Source organism: Sphaeramia orbicularis, chromosome 8 (assembly GCF_902148855.1).
Source record: "Sphaeramia orbicularis chromosome 8, fSphaOr1.1, whole genome shotgun sequence".
Taxonomy (NCBI): Eukaryota; Metazoa; Chordata; class Actinopteri; order Kurtiformes; family Apogonidae; genus Sphaeramia; species Sphaeramia orbicularis.
This window is the reverse complement of record NC_043964.1, coordinates 37,356,797-37,379,474: the sequence shown is the minus strand read 5'-3', so window position 1 is coordinate 37,379,474 and position 22,678 is coordinate 37,356,797. Positions and strand designations below refer to the sequence as shown.

General features: G+C 36.3%; 1 protein-coding gene across 1 annotated transcript in view; it reads right to left on the bottom strand.

Annotated features, from left to right (window-relative positions):
- Positions 1-22,678, bottom strand: part of cacna1ha (calcium channel, voltage-dependent, T type, alpha 1H subunit a) — a 351,881-nt gene that overhangs the window by 82,191 nt on the left and 247,012 nt on the right. The window contains exons 11-12 of the mRNA XM_030141355.1: positions 21,772-21,966; positions 4,428-4,579 (exon numbers count right to left, since the gene is read on the bottom strand). Of these exons, the coding sequence (XP_029997215.1) occupies positions 4,428-4,579; positions 21,772-21,966 (347 nt within the window). The remainder of the gene's footprint in view (positions 1-4,427; positions 4,580-21,771; positions 21,967-22,678) is intronic.

Sequence of the window (22,678 nt, the reverse complement as noted above, 5' to 3'; positions counted from 1 at the left end):
TTAAGTGTCTTTGACTGTAGCGTGATTGTTGATGCGAGACGGGCTGGTCTAAGTGTTTCAGAACCTGTTGATCCATTAGGATATTTCCAGGGTTTACAGAGAATGATCTTCTTCTCCAGAAAAACTGACAATACCCAGTGAGCAGCACTTCTCTGGGTGAAAATACATTGTTGAGGCATTGAAGAGTGGGTCGAGTTGACAGAAAAAGGCAACGGTAACTAAAATAACCGCTGGATACAAGAGCATCTCTGAACTCCAACACGTTGAACACTGAACTAGATGGTCTACAGCAGCAGCATATTCACTTATTGGCCACTTTATTTGGTACACTTGGTACCGAAAAGGTGTACCTAATAAAGTGGCCAGTGAGTGTATGCATTTATTGGTCCGGTGAATATATGATGATTGATTGTTATAAAAAAAAAAAAAAAGTAGTTTCAATAAATATGGAGTCATTAAAACTTCAGTGGACAATATTGTTGGGCAATATTGGGCACATCCCATAATTGTCTCTCAGGTTATTGTACACTGTAGCCCATAAAGTTAGAATTCAATATTTGTATTGTTTCTCATTGAAATGATTTTGACAATGTGCAACTGGGACCCAATATGTAATTGTTGCATTCATTTAGTGATTAGTGATGTGTATAAATAGGAATAAAATGAGGAATGTGCCTAAAAATGAAATGTTCAGTGTATAACTCAAACATTTGGTGCAAGATTTCGACTAATCGCAGGTATTTTTAAAGATCTCATGGTAGGGTGAAAGTGTGAATACCAATAAGATTCAAATATGACCACACGGCAGCTCTGTTAACAGTGATATTTTAGCGTCATTTGTACCGCATCATCTGCTTTTATAATCAATCTTTAAAAGAGCAGAAAGCTGCAGAAGAAAAAGCTCTATTCTCAAGATCTAGCTGTGATTTTCCCTTCTCCTGCAGCTCTATGAAGGTATTTCACTTCCCCTAACCGCACATATCAAAAGGTCCTCTAATCCGATAAGAGCGCTATCAAACTAAATGACAGCCACACGGAAAACCTCCGTTCTAGACGACCTCGGGATTGTGCTGCAGCAGCAGGTGAAGTTGTTCCGCTGTGATCTGTCATGAGCCTGTCAATCATACGTAGTTATTGTAAAGATGCATTGCAGAGGAAGAGGAAACTAATGAACGACAAGCTGGAGAAAAACGATGCATTTGAGGATCGGGTTCTAGTGAGGGTTGTGTTCAGTGTTGTAATGTGTTACAAAAGTAATGGATTACAGCACAGGTGTCAAACATACGGCTCATGGGCCAAAACCGACTCATCGAAGGGTCCATTCTGGGCTGTGGGATGAATTTGTGAAATGCAAAAATTACACTGACGATATTAACAATCAAAGACGCAAAATCATTTTAGTTCAGGCTCCACATACAGACCAATTCAATCTGAAATGGGTCAGACCAGTAAAATAATATCATAATAACCTATAAATAATGATAATTCAGAATTTGTGTCTTTGTTTTAGTGTAAAAAAGAAAAATTTGATGAAATTGTTTACATTTACAAACCATCCTTTCACACACAAAAAAAAAATTATAATAACCTGAACAAATATGAACAACCTGAAATGTCAAGAAGTATAATTTTAATAATATTCTACCTGTTATTAAATGTTTTGTGTATTTGTACATCCACTGTGATCTGTAAATTGGAACACACATGTATAAATGATAAACTGAGGTATAACATTGTTGAAATTGCACTTATTATTCTTAAGAAATTTCAGGTTGTTCATGTTAAAGTGCTGGCTCTGAAATGTACTTTAAGCATAAAATAAAATATAGCCCTCTGAAGGACATTTCTATTACCTGTTTCTGTGTAAAGCTCAAAGAACCTCATGTCATATTGGACCAACAACAATTAGATGATTGATCAATATATTGGCAACTTTTTAATCCGTCACCAACTGTTTTGATGTTAATTTTATGTCATTTTGAGTCATTTATAAAAAGAAAAACAACTTGTTAGCATTAGCAAAACAAGTTTAAATTCTATGTTTTTACAGTATAGTGGACGGGGGACGGGGGGACAGGGGGACAGGGGGACAGGGGGACAGGGGTGTGTTGGTTCCCCCTCGAGTTTCCCCGCCCTCAGCTGTGACATCATTACCAACTGTATCTTGTGGCCACATGGACATATGCTCATTACTAACCCTAACCCTTCTTTCAAGACGCTTGTTAGCATGTTAGCATCCCTGTAATCAGCAATGACAAGGTAAGTTAACGTTTCTATGACTAGTTAGAATTCTGTATCAATTGCGGATTTATCTACTGGTGTCCTTGGTGCAGCGCCCCCTGTTTGAACATGTAAAATGTTGGAAAAAATGCAAGTGTTCCTGCTGGGATTCAAACACCGTAGACCAGGGGTGTCTAACTCATTTTAGTTCAGGGGCCACATTAAGCCAAATTTGATCTGAAGTGGGCCAGACCCGTGAAATAATAACATAATAATATATAAATTATGTCATCTCCAAACTTTCCTCTATGTTTTAGAGCGAAAAAGGTTACATTATGCAATGAAAATGTTTACATCTACCAACTATCCTTTAAAACACAGGTGTCAAACATGTGGCCTGGGGGCCAAAACCGCCCCCCCAAAGATTCCAATCTGGCCCACAAGATGAATTTACAAAGTACAAAATGCCAAAATTACCCTGAAGATATTAACAGTCAAGGGCATCAAACTCAAAAATAATAGCATAATAACCTAGAAATAATGACTCCAAATGTTCTTCTTGGTTTAATGTGAGAAAAATAATATGATATTATGCCTCTAAATAATGGCAACACCAATTTTTTCACTTTGATTTATTGCAAAGAACATTAAATTCTGATATCCTTTAACAATAAAATGTCAATAACCTGAACAAATATGAACAACCTGGAATGTCTAAAGAAAAATAAGTGCAATTTTAACATTATTCTGCCTGTTTTGTGCCTTGGTAGATCTGATCTGTAATGCACATGTAGAAATCATAAGCTGAGGCATAATATTGATAAAATTGTACTTATTTTTCTTCAGAAATTTCATTTTTTTTCCAGTTATTCGTATCTTTTTTGTTTTGGATAGAAATAGTTTCATCATTTAATGTTATTTTTTGCATATAAAAAATTTGGAGTCATCATTATTTATAGGCTATTATGCTATTATTTGACTGGTCCGGCCCACTGGAGGTCAAATTGGGCTGAATGTGGCCCCTGAAAGATAATGAGTTTGACACCCCTGCTTTAAAACAATGTGAATAACATGAACAAACTGAAATTTCTTAAGAAAACTAAGTGCAATTTTAACAATATGATGTCTGAGTTTATCATTCACACATGTAAATTACAACTTACAGATCACAGTGGATCAACAAATACACAAAACATTTAATAACAGACAGAATTTTGGTAAACTTGCACTTCAGACATTTCAAAATGTTCATATTTCTTCAGGTTACTCTCGTTTTTGTGAAATGATAGTTTGTTTTAGTGTAAATACAGTAAAATAAAAATGAAAATGTTGACATTTACAAAAGAAAAATTTGGAGTTTTGAGTATTTATATAATAATAATAATAATGGATTGAATTTATATAGCGCCTTTCTAGACACCCAAAGCGCTTTACATTATTAACCCATTATTCATTCGCTCTCACATTCTCACTCTGGTGGTGGTAAACTACATCTGTAGCCATAGCTGCCCTGGGGCAGGCTGACAGAAGCATGGCTGCCAATTTGCGCCTACGGCCCCTCCGACCACCACCAAACATTCATACACTTGTGTGGGTGGCACTGGAGGCAGGGAGGGTGAAGTGTCTTGCCCAAGGACACAACGGACTGCCTAGGACAGAGCAGGATTTGAACCGCTAACCCTTCGGTTATTGGACGACCCGCTCTACCACCTGAGCCACAGCCACCCCTATATGTTATTATGATAGTATTTTACTGATCCGACCCACTTGAGATTAAATTGGTGTGTATGTGGAACCTGAACTAAAATGATTAATATCTTCAGTGTAATTTTTGCATTTCACAAATTCATCCCACGGGCTAGACTGGACCCTTTGGGCCGGATTTGGCCCCCGGGCCGCATGTTTGAGACCTCTGTCATAGACTGTAGCGCTACTTACAAAGCTATCCATCCACATGTACTTTGGGTCGCAAATTTATGCGTCCCAAGGCTCTCGTATCTCTTGTATTGGGGGAGGGTTATTATTTGACTTTGGGGGTGGGGTTGGGTTCTACTGCACATGCTCCATTTATGATGAGAGTCTGTATGTAACTAAAAGTAATACAGGAGTCATGTAACGCATTACAATTCTAAGACAGTAATATTGTAAGGTAAGGAATTACACTGGTTGTGTTTTAGTTTAAGGATAAAGATCAGGGTGAAGATTACCTGATGATAACGATGATGCTGTCGAAGATGTTATATGGGTTCCTGATGTATCCGAACAAACCGAAGGCCAGCAACATGAAGCCCATCTCCAGGACGAACATACTGGTGAAAACGATGTTACTGATTTCTAACACGTCGGTCAACTCCTCAGGCTGGAGAGAGGGATAAAGGAAGAAAAGAAGGAAGAGAAGAAGGGAGAAAAGGACAGTATAGAGATGATTATGATGAAAGAAAAAACAAAACAAAACAAACAAACCCGGAGAGAAAAGAGTAAGTTAATATCTCCGTTTTATTATCCCTGTTATAAAACCCTCCTGCTCTTTGTGCCCAGAACTGAGGCACTATCAATCAAGTTCAGAGCTACAGTCAGGCCCAATCAATCTAATGGGACCAGCAGCACCCATCTATCACTGCTGATCTACTCCACTTACCTCACAGTGCAGTCAGTGACCCAGCAAAGATTTAACTGAGACCCTCTCATAAACCACGCAGTCAAGTCTTTTATGGAAAATGCAGCAATTTTGTGCACTGGTAAATGGTAAATGGCTCGAATACAAATGCACTGCCGACCTAAATGTGCTGAGGAGGTGAAAAGTTGCGACTTCGACCCTTCTCTTCTTCCAAACATATCATCCATTCATGTAAGAGACTGTAATATAACTATACTATATGCACTAGAAATACCATAAATCTCCACGTTGCGTCGTGAAACACCCCTTTAGCCTGTGGTAAGAATATGATTCCTCGACACTCTGGGAAGCCTCATTAAAAATAATTACAGTTCTTCGAGGGGATCAACAAGAATAGCATTTTATAGCAAGGCCTGTGGACTTTAAAGGCAGGCGAGATATATTCTGGACTAATAAACACACTTAAAAGATTCATATTTAATATCCCCGCGACCCCTGATGTGATGGAGGATGGACCTTCACCGTGGGTCACAGTAGTCTGGTTCCTCAGTGTGTGGTCAGATCCTTTATAATACTCTTACTGTAGTTAAAATGGTGTTAGAAAAGCTTTAAAACTGGATTGTAATGAGGTTAAATTGCAAAAAAAAGTTTAAATATGTGATATGTTACATCTGCGGTTAGTAGCATCACAATCTAAACAGTAAAAAATTATAGATTTTGTTAATATTTTAACCCTTTCATGCATATTGGTCACTACAGTGGACAGCTATTCTACATCTGTTCTCTAATATATTCATAGGTTTTGTTGTTTTAGTTCGATATGAGTTAACACAGTGGACACTTTTGCACCATTCCGTACACTGACATTCATACCATTACTTTAACTTTGCTGTTCTTGATAAACCTGATCTGCAGTGACACGTTTGAGTGTAAATCAATTGCTAATAAAAATTGAGCGTATGATAAATGTGAGAAAACATAAAATTAGCTGCATTAAAAATGTTTTGATTTTGTATATCACTTTCTGAGATTCATAAATTAAACACATGGTGTCCAGCGGAGTGGACAGTTTTGGAACCTCACAAAAAATTATGAAGGTAGATTTGTTTCTGTATTACTTTAACCCAAAAAAATATTTTCATTATAAAAAAAAAAAAAATCAATAAAAAAAAATGCACTTCAAAGAAAAAAAGTGTTCAAATGCAATTTTTTGGATTGTAATTTTTTTTTTTTTTTTTTTTGCATTCAAACACTTTTCTTTCTTTATTTTTTTAGTTAAAGGAATAAAGAAATAAATCGACCTTCATAAAAAACAGGTTTATTAAAAAAAATAAAAAATAAAAATTTCAATTGCGTTGTTTTTTCATGCCGAAAGACGAATAAAAAAACTCAGGAAAAAAATCTCGACTCAGGTTCTCATAATTCATGCATGAAAGGGTTAAAGTGGCTGTTCACACCACAGTGACTCAGGTATCATATAGACAGGTGAGGTTATGTACGAAAAACTCATGTAAATTCTTTATGAATGAAATATCCTCAACTACTGTTTGAAACTATATGTATATACTATATGTATAAACTCTAAAAAATAAACTCTATTGATGACAATTTCAACAAAATTATTGCTAAAAAATTAAATAATATGTTTACTGCAATTACATTAATCACAATAGAAAGTTCTAATATATAATAGAAAGTTATAATATATAATAAAATTTATCATCATTGTTTTACACCCGAATTCAATATGTAAGTAAGTAAGTAAGTGCTTTTTGACTCAATGCCATTTTCACTATAAATATTTTTGTTCGTAGCCCATTATTTTAACCCAAAAAGTAAATAAAGTAAATTTTATTTATAGAGCACTTTTCACAGACAGAGTCACAAAGTGCTTTATCAATTCAAATCAGAATCAAATTAAGTTTACAGAGACCCAACAGAATCCTTCAGGGGCAAACACTTGTGATTGGTGACAGTGGCGAGGAAAAACTTCCCTTTAACGGGCAGAAACCTCGAGCAGACCCAGACTCCTGAAGGATGGCTGTCTGCCTTGACCAGTTGGGGTTAAAGAGAGAGAGAGAGAGTAAAGGAGGAGAAAAGAGAGAGCGATAGAGATATAGAGAGACTGGGGGGGGGGATGACACATGGAGTACGTTATGATGAATACATAGAGTGTAATCAGTCTGTGGTGGTCCTGGGTCAGGTGGGAGACTAAAAAGCCTTTTTGAACAGGAGGGTTTTGAGGTGTTTCTTAAAGCTCTCTACAGAGTCCATGGACCGTAGGTGTAGAGGCAGGTCATTCCATAGACATGGTGCCACAGCTTTAAAAGACCTGTCACCGCGTGTGCTAAAACAGGTCCGTGGAACCATCAGCAGGTACTGTCCTGAAGACCTCAAGCTACGAGTCGAGCTGTAGGGCTGGATCAGGGAAGCAATGTATGCAGGGGCCTGGCCATGTAGGGCCCGGAAAGTTAGCACAAGAATTTTGAAATGAAGACGATATAGAACAGGGAGCCAGTGGAGAGATTTAAGGATGGGAGTGATGTGGGTTCTCCTGTTTGTGCGGGTCAGGAGCCTGGCAGCAGAGTTCTGGACAAACTGTAGACGGGCCAGCTCCTTCTTGTTTAAGCATGTAAACAGGCTGTTGCAGTAGTCTAAGCGAGAAGATACGAAAGCGTGAACGATCATCTCGAGCTCATTTGTGGACACCATAGATCTGAGTTTGGAGATGTTGCGTAGGTGGAAGAAACAGTTTTTGACTAGGTGTTTGGAGTAGAATTCTAAAGACATGTCCTGGTCAAAGATGACACCCAGATTCCTCAGTTTTGTCTTTACCGAGGAACTCAGGTCTCCAAGGTGATGTTTGATCCCTGGGATTGCACTATCCGGGGCAATGATGAGGGTCTAAGTTTTGCTGGAGTTCAGCTGGAGGCTGTTATCATTTAGCCACTGCTTCAGCTCTGACAAGCAGTTGATTAAGGAACTCAGTTTGTGGGGCTCAGAGGAGTTAAAGGAGCAGTATATCTGGATGTCATCCGCGAATAGATGATAGGAGACATCACTGTACTGTCGGATAATGTGGCCAAGTGGGAGGACATAGAGTAAGAATAGGACTGGTCCCAGGACAGAGCCTTGGGGCACACCACACAGTAGATCCGCTGAGTCAGATTGGAAGTTGTTTATTGACACAGTGAAGCTTCTGCCGGTCAGGTAAGAGGAGAACCAGTCTAGCACATGACCTGACATCCCTACCAGGTCCCTCAGTCTCTCAATCATTATGGTATGGTCCACTGTGTCAAAGGCCGAGGAGAGATCTAGCAGGACCAAGACCGTGGATTTCCCGGAGTCAGCCGCCATCAGGATGTCAAGATGTCAAAAAGACCCAAACATCCACCGTCGAGCAAAACTATCCACTGATGTAAAATGTTTAATAACTTCTGATGCACTAAACCTATAAATATGATGAGATAATCGATGTAAAATGGAGTTTGTCGTCTTTTCATGATCCATTTGGACGTTCAGAGGCTCAGTGGTTACCATGGAAACACCGTCATCTTCTACAACATTGAATCACCAGTAAAACCCATGGAGTTTGATCAATGACAGCAGATAGAGACACTTGTTTAAATAAATATGTGTTAAGTGAATAAAAAATGTACAAAATAATAAATGTGAAAAAATATGCAAAAAATAAGTAAAATGAAGTAACAAAAGAATGAAATAAGCAATGAAATTAACAAAAACAGTCAATGTAACCAATAAAATGAACGCAACTGAAAAATAATTCAACAAAAAAAGTAACATTAGCAAAATAAGCCACAAATTGAACAAAACTGAAGAAAAATAAATAAATTAACAAGGTAAATGAATAAAAATGAACCAAAAAATTATAAAACAATAAGTTTCATGAATAAAGTAAGGGTTTAGACACTTGTTTTAAGTTCAGTTAATGATATATTTTACTGGAAAAATCACTTATTCTTCAGTTTTCTCTGTTTTTCATATAATAACCTTTGAATTTACCCTGAGCTTTAATGAACATTAACATGATCAGTGAATTAAATATAGGAAAATTCATGACTTATAATGAAAAATGCAAAATACAGAGGATAATATTAAAATAATGATGATTCATCACTTAGAAAAGGTTAAATGTAATATAAAATAATACAAGAACTAAGTTAAGGTCATGTTTATTTATATAGTACATTTACAACAAAGGTGTCAAACATGCGGCCCGGGGGCAAATCCGGCCCGCCAAACGGTCCAGTCTGGCCCCTGGGATGAATTTGTGAAATGCAAAAATTACACTGAAGATATTAATCATTTTAGTTCAGCTTCCACAAACAGACCAATTCAATCTCCAGTGGGTCGGATCAGTAAAATACGGTCATAATAACCTATAAATACTCACAACTCCAAATTTCTCCCTTTGTAAATGTAAACATTTTCATGCCATTTTACTGTATTTACACTAAAACAAACTAACTTTTCACAAAAACACAAATAACCTCAACAAACGTAAACATTTTGAAATGTCTGAAGTGTGAATTTTAACAATATTCTCTGTTATTAAATGTTTTGTGTATTTGTAGATCCACTGTGATCTGTACATTGTAATTTACATGTGTTAATGATAAACTGAGACATAATATTGTTAAAATTGCACTTAGTTTTCTTAAGAAATTTCAGTTTGTACATGTTATTCACATTGTTTTAAAGGATAGTTGGTAAATGTAAACCTTTTCATTGCATAATTTTATGTTTTTTGCTCTAAAATATAGAGGAAAGTTGACATTTTTTTAATATATTATTATGTTATTATTTTACTGGTCCGGCCCACTGCAGATCAAATTTGGCTTAATGTGGCCCCTGAACTAAAATGAGTTTGACACCCCTGATTTACAACAACATAAAGTACCCAAAGTGCTGTGTAAAGATATAGGTAAATATACAAGAAATAATAAAACTAGTAAAAAATATATTGAAATACAAGATATACTAAAACTGATAAAAACAGATACATAGTAATAGGACAAATAGTGTCTAAAAACACAGAAGATAGAACAAATAAAAGTCATAATTGTATTAAATATAAAACAAATGATATTTAAACCTATTCTGTAATGTAGAAATGTTATTTCTTATACCTTTAAAATGCAATAAAATAATAGTTCTGCTTAAAAAAGTAAAAAAAAAAAAAAAAAAAAAAAAAAATCTTGTAATATCTTGACCTAATAAAGCGAACAGTGATTAACATCATTTTCCCTTTGATGCTATAACAGCATCCAAAGATAGAGGGCGCCATACTACACAGCACTAGCCACCTTCCTCACCTCACCTTACCCCACCCTAAAAACACACACAGACACACACACACACATATATAGAGGCTCCTGTAATGAAGCAGACGGTGAAACTTTATGACAGACACACTCCCTCTGCAGATGAAGTCCACAAGGAGTGCGTCCTGCAGGGATTTGTCTAAACTATCGTCCCCGATGGCGCTGGATTTCACTGTATGAGGCTTGGATTACCATATCCTATAAATTTACACTTATTTTGTCTTTTTTTTTTTTTTTTCATTGTGTTATTTGTTGGAATAACACAGCAGACAATGACTACCAGCCGTGCATACAAATAAAAGCACCCTGTTGTCTTAATGAGTGTTTACTTAAACTAGCGTAATCCGTTGCCTTACAGGCCTTATTAACAGCGGGTGTAGAAGTCTGTCTGAGTCATCCGGGTCAGGCGTGTGATCAGCTGCAGAAATTACAGCTTTGATGGGAAATCAAAGACCTACGACTACAGCTGTGTCTCTAGTGTCCATATGATGATGTATGAGGAGTACACCCAGAGACCAGCGCATGGTTGCATAATCTACAGCATACCGCATCTCTGTTTTTCTATCTTTTACTATTTTTGGGCTGATGAGCTATTGAGTTAATTGGGCCAGTTGACAAGCTGCAAAAAAAAGAAACACTTATGCAAAAAATAAAAGGACACTGAAGTAATGTCAAGGGATCCGAGTGCATCTTGTCCTGCGCCGTGAGGAAAGCGATGCCATTTTTACACAAAAGAGTCAGAGCTGGACAGACAATAAAGATACCGACTGTGACTGCTGAGTGTCCTGGGCGTTTGCTCTGACCAGCCGGCACATAAAAACTTTAAAACACTTCAGCAAGGCTTAAAAAGACCTCTAAGCTAGTTATTCCATCTTAACCCGTGATCAGGCAAGTGACTATTTTTGGTAATTTCCACACACGTTACAAGACAAAACCGCAAATAATGTCAAAGTGATCTGTTTTTGTGGCTCTCTATTTTATTATAAGGAACATGTTAGCACTTTGTCATTTTGTCTCATTTTCTATAATAAATACAATAACTGTGTGAATTCTTAACCCTTTATTGGGCAAGTGACTATTTTTGGTCATTTCTGCACACATTACAAGACAGTGATAGCAGCGGTTACAATGAGGACAGTGAGTCAACAATCTCAGGTCCAATGTGGTCTACAGGGTCTGTAAGGTCCACCTCTGCATGAACAGTGAGTGTACCTGCTTTGTTAGGTACCATGAAGTAATGGTACTAATGTAAGGAATGATGTTCAAAGGGAGAATGTGGATGTGGACAGGGGTCTGGATCAGCACTTATGTTGGTCTAATATTCTAAAAGTGATGTTCTAATGTTCTAAAATACATGTTTCTTTCACATTACATGCATATTTCTTGTTTTTTTTTTTTTTATATATACAGGGTGGGGAAGCAAAATTTACAATATTTTGAGGCAGGGATTGAAAGACAGTGTATGACCAATTAGTTTATTGAAAGTCATGAGAATTTATTTGCCACAAGAAAATTTACATAAAAGAAAATGTTTTTATTCTATGTGTCCTCCTTCTTTCTCAATAACTGCCTTCACACGCTTCCTGGAACTTGCACAAGTGTTCCTCAAATATTCAGGTGACAACTTCTCCCATTCTTCTTTAATAGTATCTTCCAGACTTTCTTGTAATAGTTTTGCTCATAGTCATTCTCTTCTTTACATTATAAACAGTCTTTACGGACACTCCAACTATTTTTGAAATCTCCTTTGGTGTGACGAGTGCATTCAGCAAATCACACACTCTTTGACGTTTGCTTTCCTGATTACTCATATGGGCAAAAGTTTCTGAAAAGGTATGGATAATAGTGTTAGGTATGATTATGACATCAATATATGTTTGGTTTCAAAACAATTGACGTAGTGCCTGCTGAGAAAAAACAACTAAATGTTCATTGTAAATTTTGCTTCCACACCCTGTATATATTGGCAAAAATTTCCTTAGAGGTCTTATTTCTGTCTTTGTGCATAAGAAATCACTATAAGTGAATCCCCAAAGGAACTTTGTGTTGGTAAATGCAAGTTCTGCAAATTTACAGGATTTCAGTTCTGTTGCAACATGTTGATGGTCATATGAACTATGTTTTCAGCTCAAAAATGTCTAATTTCATCACAATTAATGCTATATTTTCATGTCACAAATGGCCAAGTTATATTTGAACTGAATTTACCTGAAAAACAAATATTCTATTCTTTTAGATTCCCCAATTTTTCTTACAAGATTATATCCTACATATCACATGTTTTATTTTTACAGGTTCAATATGGAGTATGGTGCTGATCCATCCTGCTTATGTTACACCAATACATACATGAAGAATGTCACACGTCACTTTTTAAATGAAGTTTTCTAATAATAAGCATTTTTATAAAGAAATAACAATTCTATATTGTTATTTACTCTTTAGTATGATGATAAACTATACAATAAATTCTGATCCTAGTTTTTGCACAGGGATCATTAGTGTAAACGGTGACATGGCTGCCGAGCATCAGTATGATGGGATCTGTAAGAACCATGTCACATCCGTCCACTGCCACATTTTGTGTTTTTGTGTCAGCTGTTATTGTTTTAGATCCACAATACTAACATTTATGAATAAGAGGAGAATTAGCAATAGTAAGTATATAAGTTTATTTCTAATAAAGTACTGGTACTGACCAGATCATCATGGGTAATGTCACGTCCGTCCACCAGCAAAAGTTTTCACATACACGTGCTATTCAAAATCCAATATTTCTGAAAATATAGCTTCCACTGTCAAATAATATCAGTAGTCTGTGCACAAATGTATTAGCATTATTTCAACACAGTTCTATGCATTTCTTACAACTTTTTTTTTTTTTTCTGACAAAAATGGCCACTCATTTGACCCCCTAAGTAAGTTTTAGCTGATATATAGGGTGTCCCGAAAAAATGTATACACACTTAAAATAATTGTAAACTAGGTGTTTATTAAAATTCATTTAATTTTCAAAATGTAACAGAATTTACAAACATCATTTTATTGTTTTGTCACCGCCTGTTCTCAAACTGATGTCCGTTCTGGTCCAGACACTGCTGACAACGGCAAGCAATGGAATCGCACACATCACCAAACAATTCCCTTGGTATTTGCGTGCATTCACGTTCAATGGCTGCTCTCAATTCAGCGATTATTGCAGGTCTCATAGCGTAGACCAGGGGTGTCAAACTCATTTTAGTTCAGGGGCCACATTCAGCTAAATTTGATCTGAAGTGGGCCGAACCAGTGAAATAATAACATAATAATATATAAATAATGCAACTCCAAATTTTTCTCTGTTTTATTGTGAAAAAAGTAAAATTAAACAATGAAAATGTTTGCATCTACAAACTATCCTTTCAAACAATGTGAATAACATGAACAAACTGAAAAAATAAGTGTAATTCTAATAATGTTCTGCTTCAGTTTTATCATTTCCACATGTTCATTATAACTTACAGATCACAGTGGATCTACAAACACACAAAACATTTGATAACAGACAGAAGATCGTTAAAATTGTACTTACTTATCTTAAAATATTTCAGCTTATTCACATTTTTTGTAAAATTATACTTTGTTTTAGGGTAAATACATGAAAATATTTTGATTTACAAAGAGAGAAATTTGGAGTTGTGAGTATTTATAGATTATTATGATAGTATTTTACTGGTCTGACCCACTTGAGAGTGGCCGCATGTTTGACACCTGTGGCGTAGACTTTGTCTTTTAGGTATTTCCATAAAAAAAAGGTCTGGTGAATGCAGAGGGTATTCAACAAAACCCCTCCATCCAATCCACCTGTTTGGCAAGTTCACCAGACCTCACACCACTCGATTTTTTTTTTAGACTTTTTTTGCTGCTACCTTGGCCAGGTCTCCCTTGCAAAACAAATTTCTAATCTCAATGAGACTTCCTGGTTAAATAAAGGTAAAATGCATGCGGAAATTACCAAAAATAGTCACTTCCCTGATAAAGGGTTAAGTGCAACCATGACTAGAAACACATGCACATACTTCAGATTTAACAGGTGATTAGTGGCATTTTCATGACCTTTGTGACTCATTGTGCTCATGCTGTATAACTATAGGCAGCTACTTCAACATAATGTGTTATCTGTCATCAACACTTTACAGGGTGGGGAAGCAAAATGTACAATATTTTGAGGCAGGGATTGAAAGACAGTGTATGACCAATTAGTTTATTGAAAGTCATGAGAATTTATTTGCCGCAAGAAAATTGACATCATAGAAAATGTTTTTATTCTATGTGTCCTCCTTCTTTCTCAATAACTCCCTTCACACGCTTCCTGAAACTTGCGCAAGTGTTCCTCAAATATTCGGGTGACAACTTCTCCCATTCTTCTTTAATAGTATCTTCCAGACTTTCTCGTAATAGTTTTGCTCATAGTCATTCTCTTCTTTACATTATAAACAGTCTTTATGGACACTCCAACTATTTTTGAAATCTCCTTTTGGTGTGACGAGTGCATTCAGCAAATCACACACTCTTTGACGTTTGCTTTCCTGATTACTCATATGGGCAAAAGTTTCTGAAAAGGTATGGATAATAGTGTTAGGTATGATTATGACACCAATATACAGGGGTTGGACAAAATAATGGAAACACCTTCACCTCAAGATGATAATGCCCCAATCCATACAGCTAGAATTGTTAAAGAATGGCATGAGGAACATTCTAATGAAGTTGAGCGTCTCGTATGGCCGGCACAGTCCCCAGACCTCAACATTATCGAGCATTTATGGTCAGTTTTACAGATTCAAGTAAGACGTCGATTTCCACCGCCATCGTCTCTAAAAGAGTTGGAGGGTATTCTAACTGAAGAATGGCTTAAAATTCCTTTGGAAACAATTCACAAGTTGTATGAATCAATACCTCGGAGAATTGAGGCTGTAATTGCCGCAAAAGGCGGACCTACACCATATTAAATTATATTTTGTTGATTTTTTAAGGTGTTTCCATTATTTTGTCCAACCCCTGTATGTTTGGTTTCAAAACAATTGACGTAGTGCCTGTTGAGAAAAAACAACTAAATGTTCATTGCAAATTTCGCTTCCCCACCCTGTATATATATCCAAAAATAAAATATGGCTCTACTTGAGGTTTTGATATGCTAATAAAGGCAAAGTCTGACCTGAAGGGTTGAAGTGCATCAAAGTCAATGAGCTGAAATTGGCTCGATTCGGTAATGATACACTGAAAGTTGAATGTCTTCTCAGATGTTATGTTTTGATGTCGGATGCAAAAGAACCTAAGTCAGCAGAGTGGATTCTGACTCCTGATCCAAACAGTTCAGGGGCTGCTATAGGTGACGGGTTAGAAAAATACTGTTTAATTGGACCAGTAAGAAAAAAGTAGGAGAGGAAGACTAAAAGGAAAGATTTCTACCAACAGTAATAAACCCCATCAAGGTGCCCTTGGATTGGGAGTGTTTCCCCAGGGGGATTCTTTTATAGGGGGCGGCTGAAGAGCACCATGATCATTAGTGACGGAGCAATTTCACAAATAAGAAGCGGTACTTAGCCACATGTCAATACTGTTATTATGTAAACCCAAATGAGCATTCTGCTTAATGCTAGAATCGTTTCGTCTGAAAGATCAGGTGATGCATCACAATCGCAAACTGTGTTGATACATGAATACAACTTTTCATTTGACTTTGCCCTGGAGGATGAGAAACAAAACCAAAACAGAGATATTGACCTGCGTATAGCACACAGCTTTACAAGCAGAAGAGGATAGAGATTCGGCCTTAATAAACAATCCTGCAAAATGCGTAGAGAAATAATGGGATAAAGTTAAACGTAACACTGTGTCTGTGTCTGTGAGTCTAAAATGCATAAATCATGCATTTAAGACTCACAGCAGCGTCCTCATTAGCATGTCAACGCAGGAAATCACTTACAGAGTCACTCGGTCTTAAACCCTTCATGATGAAGTCCCAAAGACTCCAAATCTGCCATGTGTATTGGTTCCCAATGTGATACTTACAGTTTATCATCCATGCTATTGTACATCACTTGTGGAACTTAACACCGAAAGATCTAGTGGTGATTTCTGTACATTACCTTTCTTACACGATCTACCACCGATTACACTGGTCAACAACAAATTTATTGTTTAAGTTTTTTGAGCTGATTTAGGATAATTTTGGTGTGCTGAATCCAAAAATCACATTAATTTTGCTCAATCAGGTCAACTTTCTGAACTATGCTATATATTGGCTTTTTAACATTTTTGCTTAGATTTATGGGCATTTTCACATCATATGATATAAAATTATTTCATATTTCTTGCAATAAATGAGTTCTGAAGATTTTACTTTTGCCAATTTATGATTAATGTTTTTTACCTCCGCCAAGGAGGTTATGTTTTTGCCAGGGTTTGTTTGTTTGTCTGTTTGTTTGTTTGTCTGTCCGTTAGTGTGCAACATAACTCAAAAAGTTATGGACAGATTTGGATGAAATTTTCAGGGTTTGTTGGAAATGGGATAAGGAAGAAATGATTAAATTTTGGTGGTGATCAGGGGTGGGGGGGCCCACGGGGGAGCCCATTTCCAACAAACCCAGAAAATTTCATCAAAATCTGTCCATAACTTTTTGAGTAATGTTGCACACTAACGGACAGACAGACAGACAGACAGACAAACAAACAAACAAACCCTGGCAAAAACATAACCTCCTTGGCGTGGGGGGGCCCACGGGGGGGGGGCACTGATCCGCCTTGGCGGAGGTCTGCGCTCTCCGAGTGCTTCTAGTTTAAAATCAAATTAGCGAAAAAAACCTGACCTGATTGAGAAAAACAGATGTCATTTTTGGATTTAGCGGCGCAAAATGGTCCTAATTCAGTTGAAAAAACCTAGACAACTTGCAAAAAACATTTTTTTGTAACCCAGTGTAATCATAACATTATCCTCTGCATTTTTCAGTGAAAATAAGGTATTTTCCAATATTTAACCCATAAAGACCCAGTGCTACTTTTGTGGCAGTTCCCAAATAAATTTTTCTCTTGATTTAACCTTTCTCAAGTGATTTATCTCCATTTATTATAATATTATCCTCTGTGTTTTGCAGTTTTTCAGTGTGAATCAGGTATTTTCAGAACTCAGGAAATGGTCAAAAGCAAACACTTAGAGCAGGGGTGTCAAACTCATTTTAGTTCAAGGGCCACATTCAGCTAAATTTGATCTGAAGTGGGCCGAACCAGCAAAATAATATAAATAATAGGATAAGAAATTAGAAATAATGTCAACTCCAAAGTTTTCTCTATGTTTTTGAATAAAAAAAGTAAAATTTCATAATGAAAATGTTTACATCAACGAACTGTACTTGAACATAACATGAGCAAATATGAACAACCTGAAAATTCTTAATAAAAATAAGTGCAATTTTAACAATATTACGCCTTAGTTTATCATTTATACATGTGCATCACAACTTACAGATCACAATGGATCTACAAATACACAAAACATTTAATAACAGACAGAATATTGGTGAAATTCCACATTCTTCTCTTAAGAGATTTCAGGTTGTTCATTTTTGTTCAGGTTATTCACATTTTTTGTAAAAGGCTAGTCTGTAAATGTAAACATTTTTGTGTAATTTGACTTTTTTTTATACTAAAACAAAGAGGAAAATTTGCAGTTTTCATTATTTATAGGTTATTATGATAGTGTTTTACTGGTCTGATCTGCTTTAGATTGAATTGAGCTAAAATTATTTTAACATCCTTGATTGTTAATTTCTTCAGTGTAATTTTTGCATTTCATAACTTCATCCAAAGGGCCAGACTGGACCTTTTGGTGGGCTGGATTTGGCTCCCGGGCCACATGTTTGACACTTGTGACTTAGAGGAACATAGATGGAAACTACTAGAGCTAACAGAAAGAAGATTACTGAGGTATTTTGGGAGTTTACCCAGCAGAGCTTTATAGATGAACATAAACCAGTGTTTTTGGCTACGGATGGTTAATGATGTCCATCCCACTAAATCACAGAGAATGCAGTGGTGAGTGAGAAATTTTGCATTAGAAATAAAACATAAAGAAGCATGATATACTGAATTGAGGCTCCTTCTGTAATTTTGTTTTTTTTTTCAGTAAAAATCAGCTATTTTCCAATATTTAATTTACTTGTGTAGATTTTTATAAAAGCTCAGATTAAAGTTGAGGGTTTTGTCAAAAACAGAGAAAACTGAAGAAAAATGTGACTTTTTCAGCAAATATATCAATAACTGAATGTAAAAAAAAAGCATCTCCATTCACTGTCATGTCTTAAATTCCATGGGTTTTACTGGTGAATCAATGTTGTAGAAGATGATGGTGTTTCCACGTTCACTATGAAGCCTCTGAACGTCCAAATGAGTCATATTTGATGACCATGAAAAGATAAACTGCATTTTACACCAATTATTTACATGTATTGATAGGATTAGTGGATCAGTAGATGATTTTGGTCGACGGTGGATGTTTGGGTCTTTATGAGTTAAGTAAGAATGAAGTAGTAAATCAAAATTCTAACATGGTAAATGTTTGTGATTTGTAATGTCCTTCTTAACCCATAAAGACCCAGTGCTACTTCGGAGGCAGTTCCCAAATTAATTTTTCTTCATATTTCATCTTTCTTAAGTTATTTATCACCATTTCTTATAATATTATGCTCATTATTTTGTGTTTTTAAGTGATAATCAGGTATTTTCCAAGATTTGATTTACTGATCGTGTAGATGTTCATAAAAGCTCTGATTAAAGTTGAGGGTTATTACATCAAAAAGAGAAAACTGAAGAAAAATGTGACTTTTTCAGCAAATATATCAATAACTGAATGTAAAAAAAAAGCATCTCCATTCACTGTCATGTCTTAAATTCCATGGGTTTTACTGGTGAATCAATGTTGTAAAAGATGATGTGTTTCCACGTTCACTATGAAGCCTCTGAACGTCCAAATGGCTCATATCTGATGACCATGAAAAGATAAACTGCATTTTACACCAATTATTTACATGTATTGATAGGATTAGTGAATCAGTAGATGATTTTGGTTGATGGTGGATGTTTGGGTCTTTATGAGTTGAGTATGAATGAAGTAGTAAAATGTCCTTCTTAACCCATAAAGACCCAGTGCTACTTCGGAGGCAGTACCCAAATTAATTTGTCTCCATATTTCATCTTTCTTAAGTAATTTATCACCATTTCTTATAATATTATGCTCATTATTTTGTGTTTTTAAGTGATAATCAGGTATTTTCCAATATTTGATTTACTGATCGTGTAGATGTCCATAAAACCTCTGATTAAAGTTGAGGGTTATTGTATCAAACGCAGAGAAAATTGAAGAAAAATATGACTTTTTCAGCAAATATATCAATAAGTGAATGTAAAAACAAGCATCTCCATTCACTGTCATGTCTTAAATTCCATGGGTTTTACTGGTGAATCAATGTTGTAAAAGATGATGGTGTTTCTACGTTCACTATGAAGCCTCTGAACGTCCAAATGGCTCATATCTGATGACCATGAAAAGATAAACTGCATTTTACACCAATTATTTACATGTATTGATAGGATTAGTGAATCAGTAGATGATTTTGGTTGATGGTGGATGTTTGGGTCTTTATGAGTTCAGTATGAATGAAGTAGTAAAATGTCCTTCTTAACCCATAAAGACCCAGTGCTACTTCGGAGGCAGTACCCAAATTAATTTGTCTCCATATTTCATCTTTCTTAAGTAATTTATCACCATTTCTTATAATATTATGCTCATTATTTTGTGTTTTTAAGTGATAATCAGGTATTTTCCAATATTTGATTTACTGATCGTGTAGATGTCCATAAAACCTCTGATTAAAGTTGAGGGTTATTGTATCAAACGCAGAGAAAATTGAAGAAAAATATGACTTTTTCAGCAAATATATCAATAAGTGAATGTAAAAACAAGCATCTCCATTCACTGTCATGTCTTAAATTCCATGGGTTTTACTGGTGAATCAATGTTGTAGAAGATGACGGTGTTTCCACGTTCACTATGAAGCCTCTGAACATCCAAATGGGTCATATCTGATGACCATGAAAAGCTAAACTGTATTTTACACCAATTATTTACATGTATTGTTAGGATTAGTGGTTAAGAAATTATTAAACATTTTAGATCAGTAGATGGTTGTAGCCATTTGTCACTGTTTGGGTCTTTATGGGTTAATTTACTGACCGTGTAGATCAGGGGTGTCCACTGCTGGTCCTTGAGATCTACTATCCTGCATGTTATCCTGCACATTAGATGTATCCCTCTTCCAACACGCCTGATTCAAATGATAAGCCTATCATCTAGCTCTGCAGAAGCCTGATAACGAAGAGGGAAACATTTAAAACATGGAGGATAGTAGCTCTCGAGGACCAGGATTGGACACCTCTGATGTAAACGTTCATAAAAGCTCATTCAAAGCTCATTTAAAAGCTCAGTTCATTATATCAAAACCGAAAACAGAGGAAAGAGTGATGTTTTTCAGCAAAACATATCATTATTTGAACATAAAAACAAGTATCATTTGTCAAACTACATTGTTTTAACTGGTGGATCAACAAAAAAAGACACATCTTACCACAAAAAACCTGAAAATCTGCATTTTACCCAAATTATTTAAATGTATTCATAGGATCAGTGGTTAAAACATTATTAAACACTTTAGATCCGATGCTTTTTGTTGCCTATGAACATATTTCTGATCCAGAACAACAGTCCCACATGCCTAAAAACCTAAAAGGTATTCTCGAATGCGTAGCCATGCATTGCAGTTTAAAGCACTTCTATCACTCCCTCTGTCTCTCAATCTCTTTTTTTTTCCTCTTTTCCTGTTTCTCTCACACTGTCTGCACTATGCCTCCCACATCCACACACCTCTTCACAAACATGTATACGCTCATAGTCTCGTAAAGTTTGGCTAGGTGTCACATAAGGGGGATGATGAGTACTGAAGGGAGGAGGAACTCTTACATAACACTTCAGTCTCAGTGTGTGTGTGTGTGTGTGTGTAATTGGCCCAATAAGGCCATGACTCTTCCAGTCACTCCTTATGTTTATACCACAAAGATAGAAACGCACACACACTCATAATATCCCCCGGAGAGGGAATTGGATTGGAGGAGACGAAAGAGGAAAAGAGGGAATGGATGGCAAACCACAAAGAGAGAATGTGCTCCTTTTTTTTTTTTTTTTTTTATAATAGAGCCTTCCCTTTGAGTTTTTTTATCCGTTTGCTTTGCTGTGTGTGGACGTGTACTTGCAACCGTACACATTTGTCAGCGTATGTGAGAAGAGAAAGAGCTGTACTATTAGCCGATACTTCCCAGATGTTGGCCACACAGGATAAACTCGAAACATAATACGGCCGAGTGTGTGACAATGCCTGCTATGTGTGTTGTGCGGGAAAAAAAAACAAAAAAGCCAGCGTCCCGTTTCACCCATCACAAATCTATTATTCACCCCTACGCACCCGTGAAAACACTGGAACAGACGTATGTGCCTCTTACCTGCTCGTGGTACTCTATACCCATGCTGAGCGTATTGACGAGGATGGCGATCATGATGCCTCTGTTGAAGTATTTACTCTCCACAATCCTCTTAAGTTTTTCCCTGAAGTCTTTCCAGGCTTGAAATGCTCCATTTTTGTACTCCACGACCCCCCGCCGTCTGCCCCGACTTCGCACTCCTCGGAAATCGCCCCCCTGCAGGAAAGATGAAGGAGTCATTTAACCTTAATCCCGCAGAGCCTTAAATTATACTATACGTTTTTGGTGTCAAATCCCACAGGTGCTTTGTTGTATTATTCCAATTTTGCCCGACTTTGTTAAACAATTTGTTCCGATCCAGTCGTAAATTGCCGCCGAGTGTGTCGTCGTGATCTGTTTGCGCTGTGTTTTATGTCTTTTATGTATTAGTCGACTGTGTGTTTTTTTTAATGTACTTTATATATAAATTAAATTGGATTGAAGATTTCTGGTTTCTGTTTAACCCATACAGACCCAGTACGACTTTATCTTGCAGTTCCCAAATGAATTTTTCTCTCTATTTAAACTTTTTTAAGGCGAGACAAGGCATCGATTTTTCATGCAGTGGTCAATTTTGAGATTTTGGGCTAATTCACTCCTTTAATGCGTGTTCTTTCAAGCTGCCATAAAGAAAACGTTGAAAATATACATTAAGATGTTTATTTTTTTACAGTTTGTTTACTTGCGGCAGTAAATTTCGCCCGAATTTACCAAAAAAATTTGCATTCCAAACCGACGTGCGATGTTTCGTCTGTTTATTTAAGTCTGACATGTCTGGTATCGTTGGAAAGGTCTGAGTATCGTGCACAATGCTATGTAAACCAAATAAGGGCATTTCCTTTCTATCAGGACCCAATCGTGAATGTCCAAGGGGGGGTTTAATGCTAAT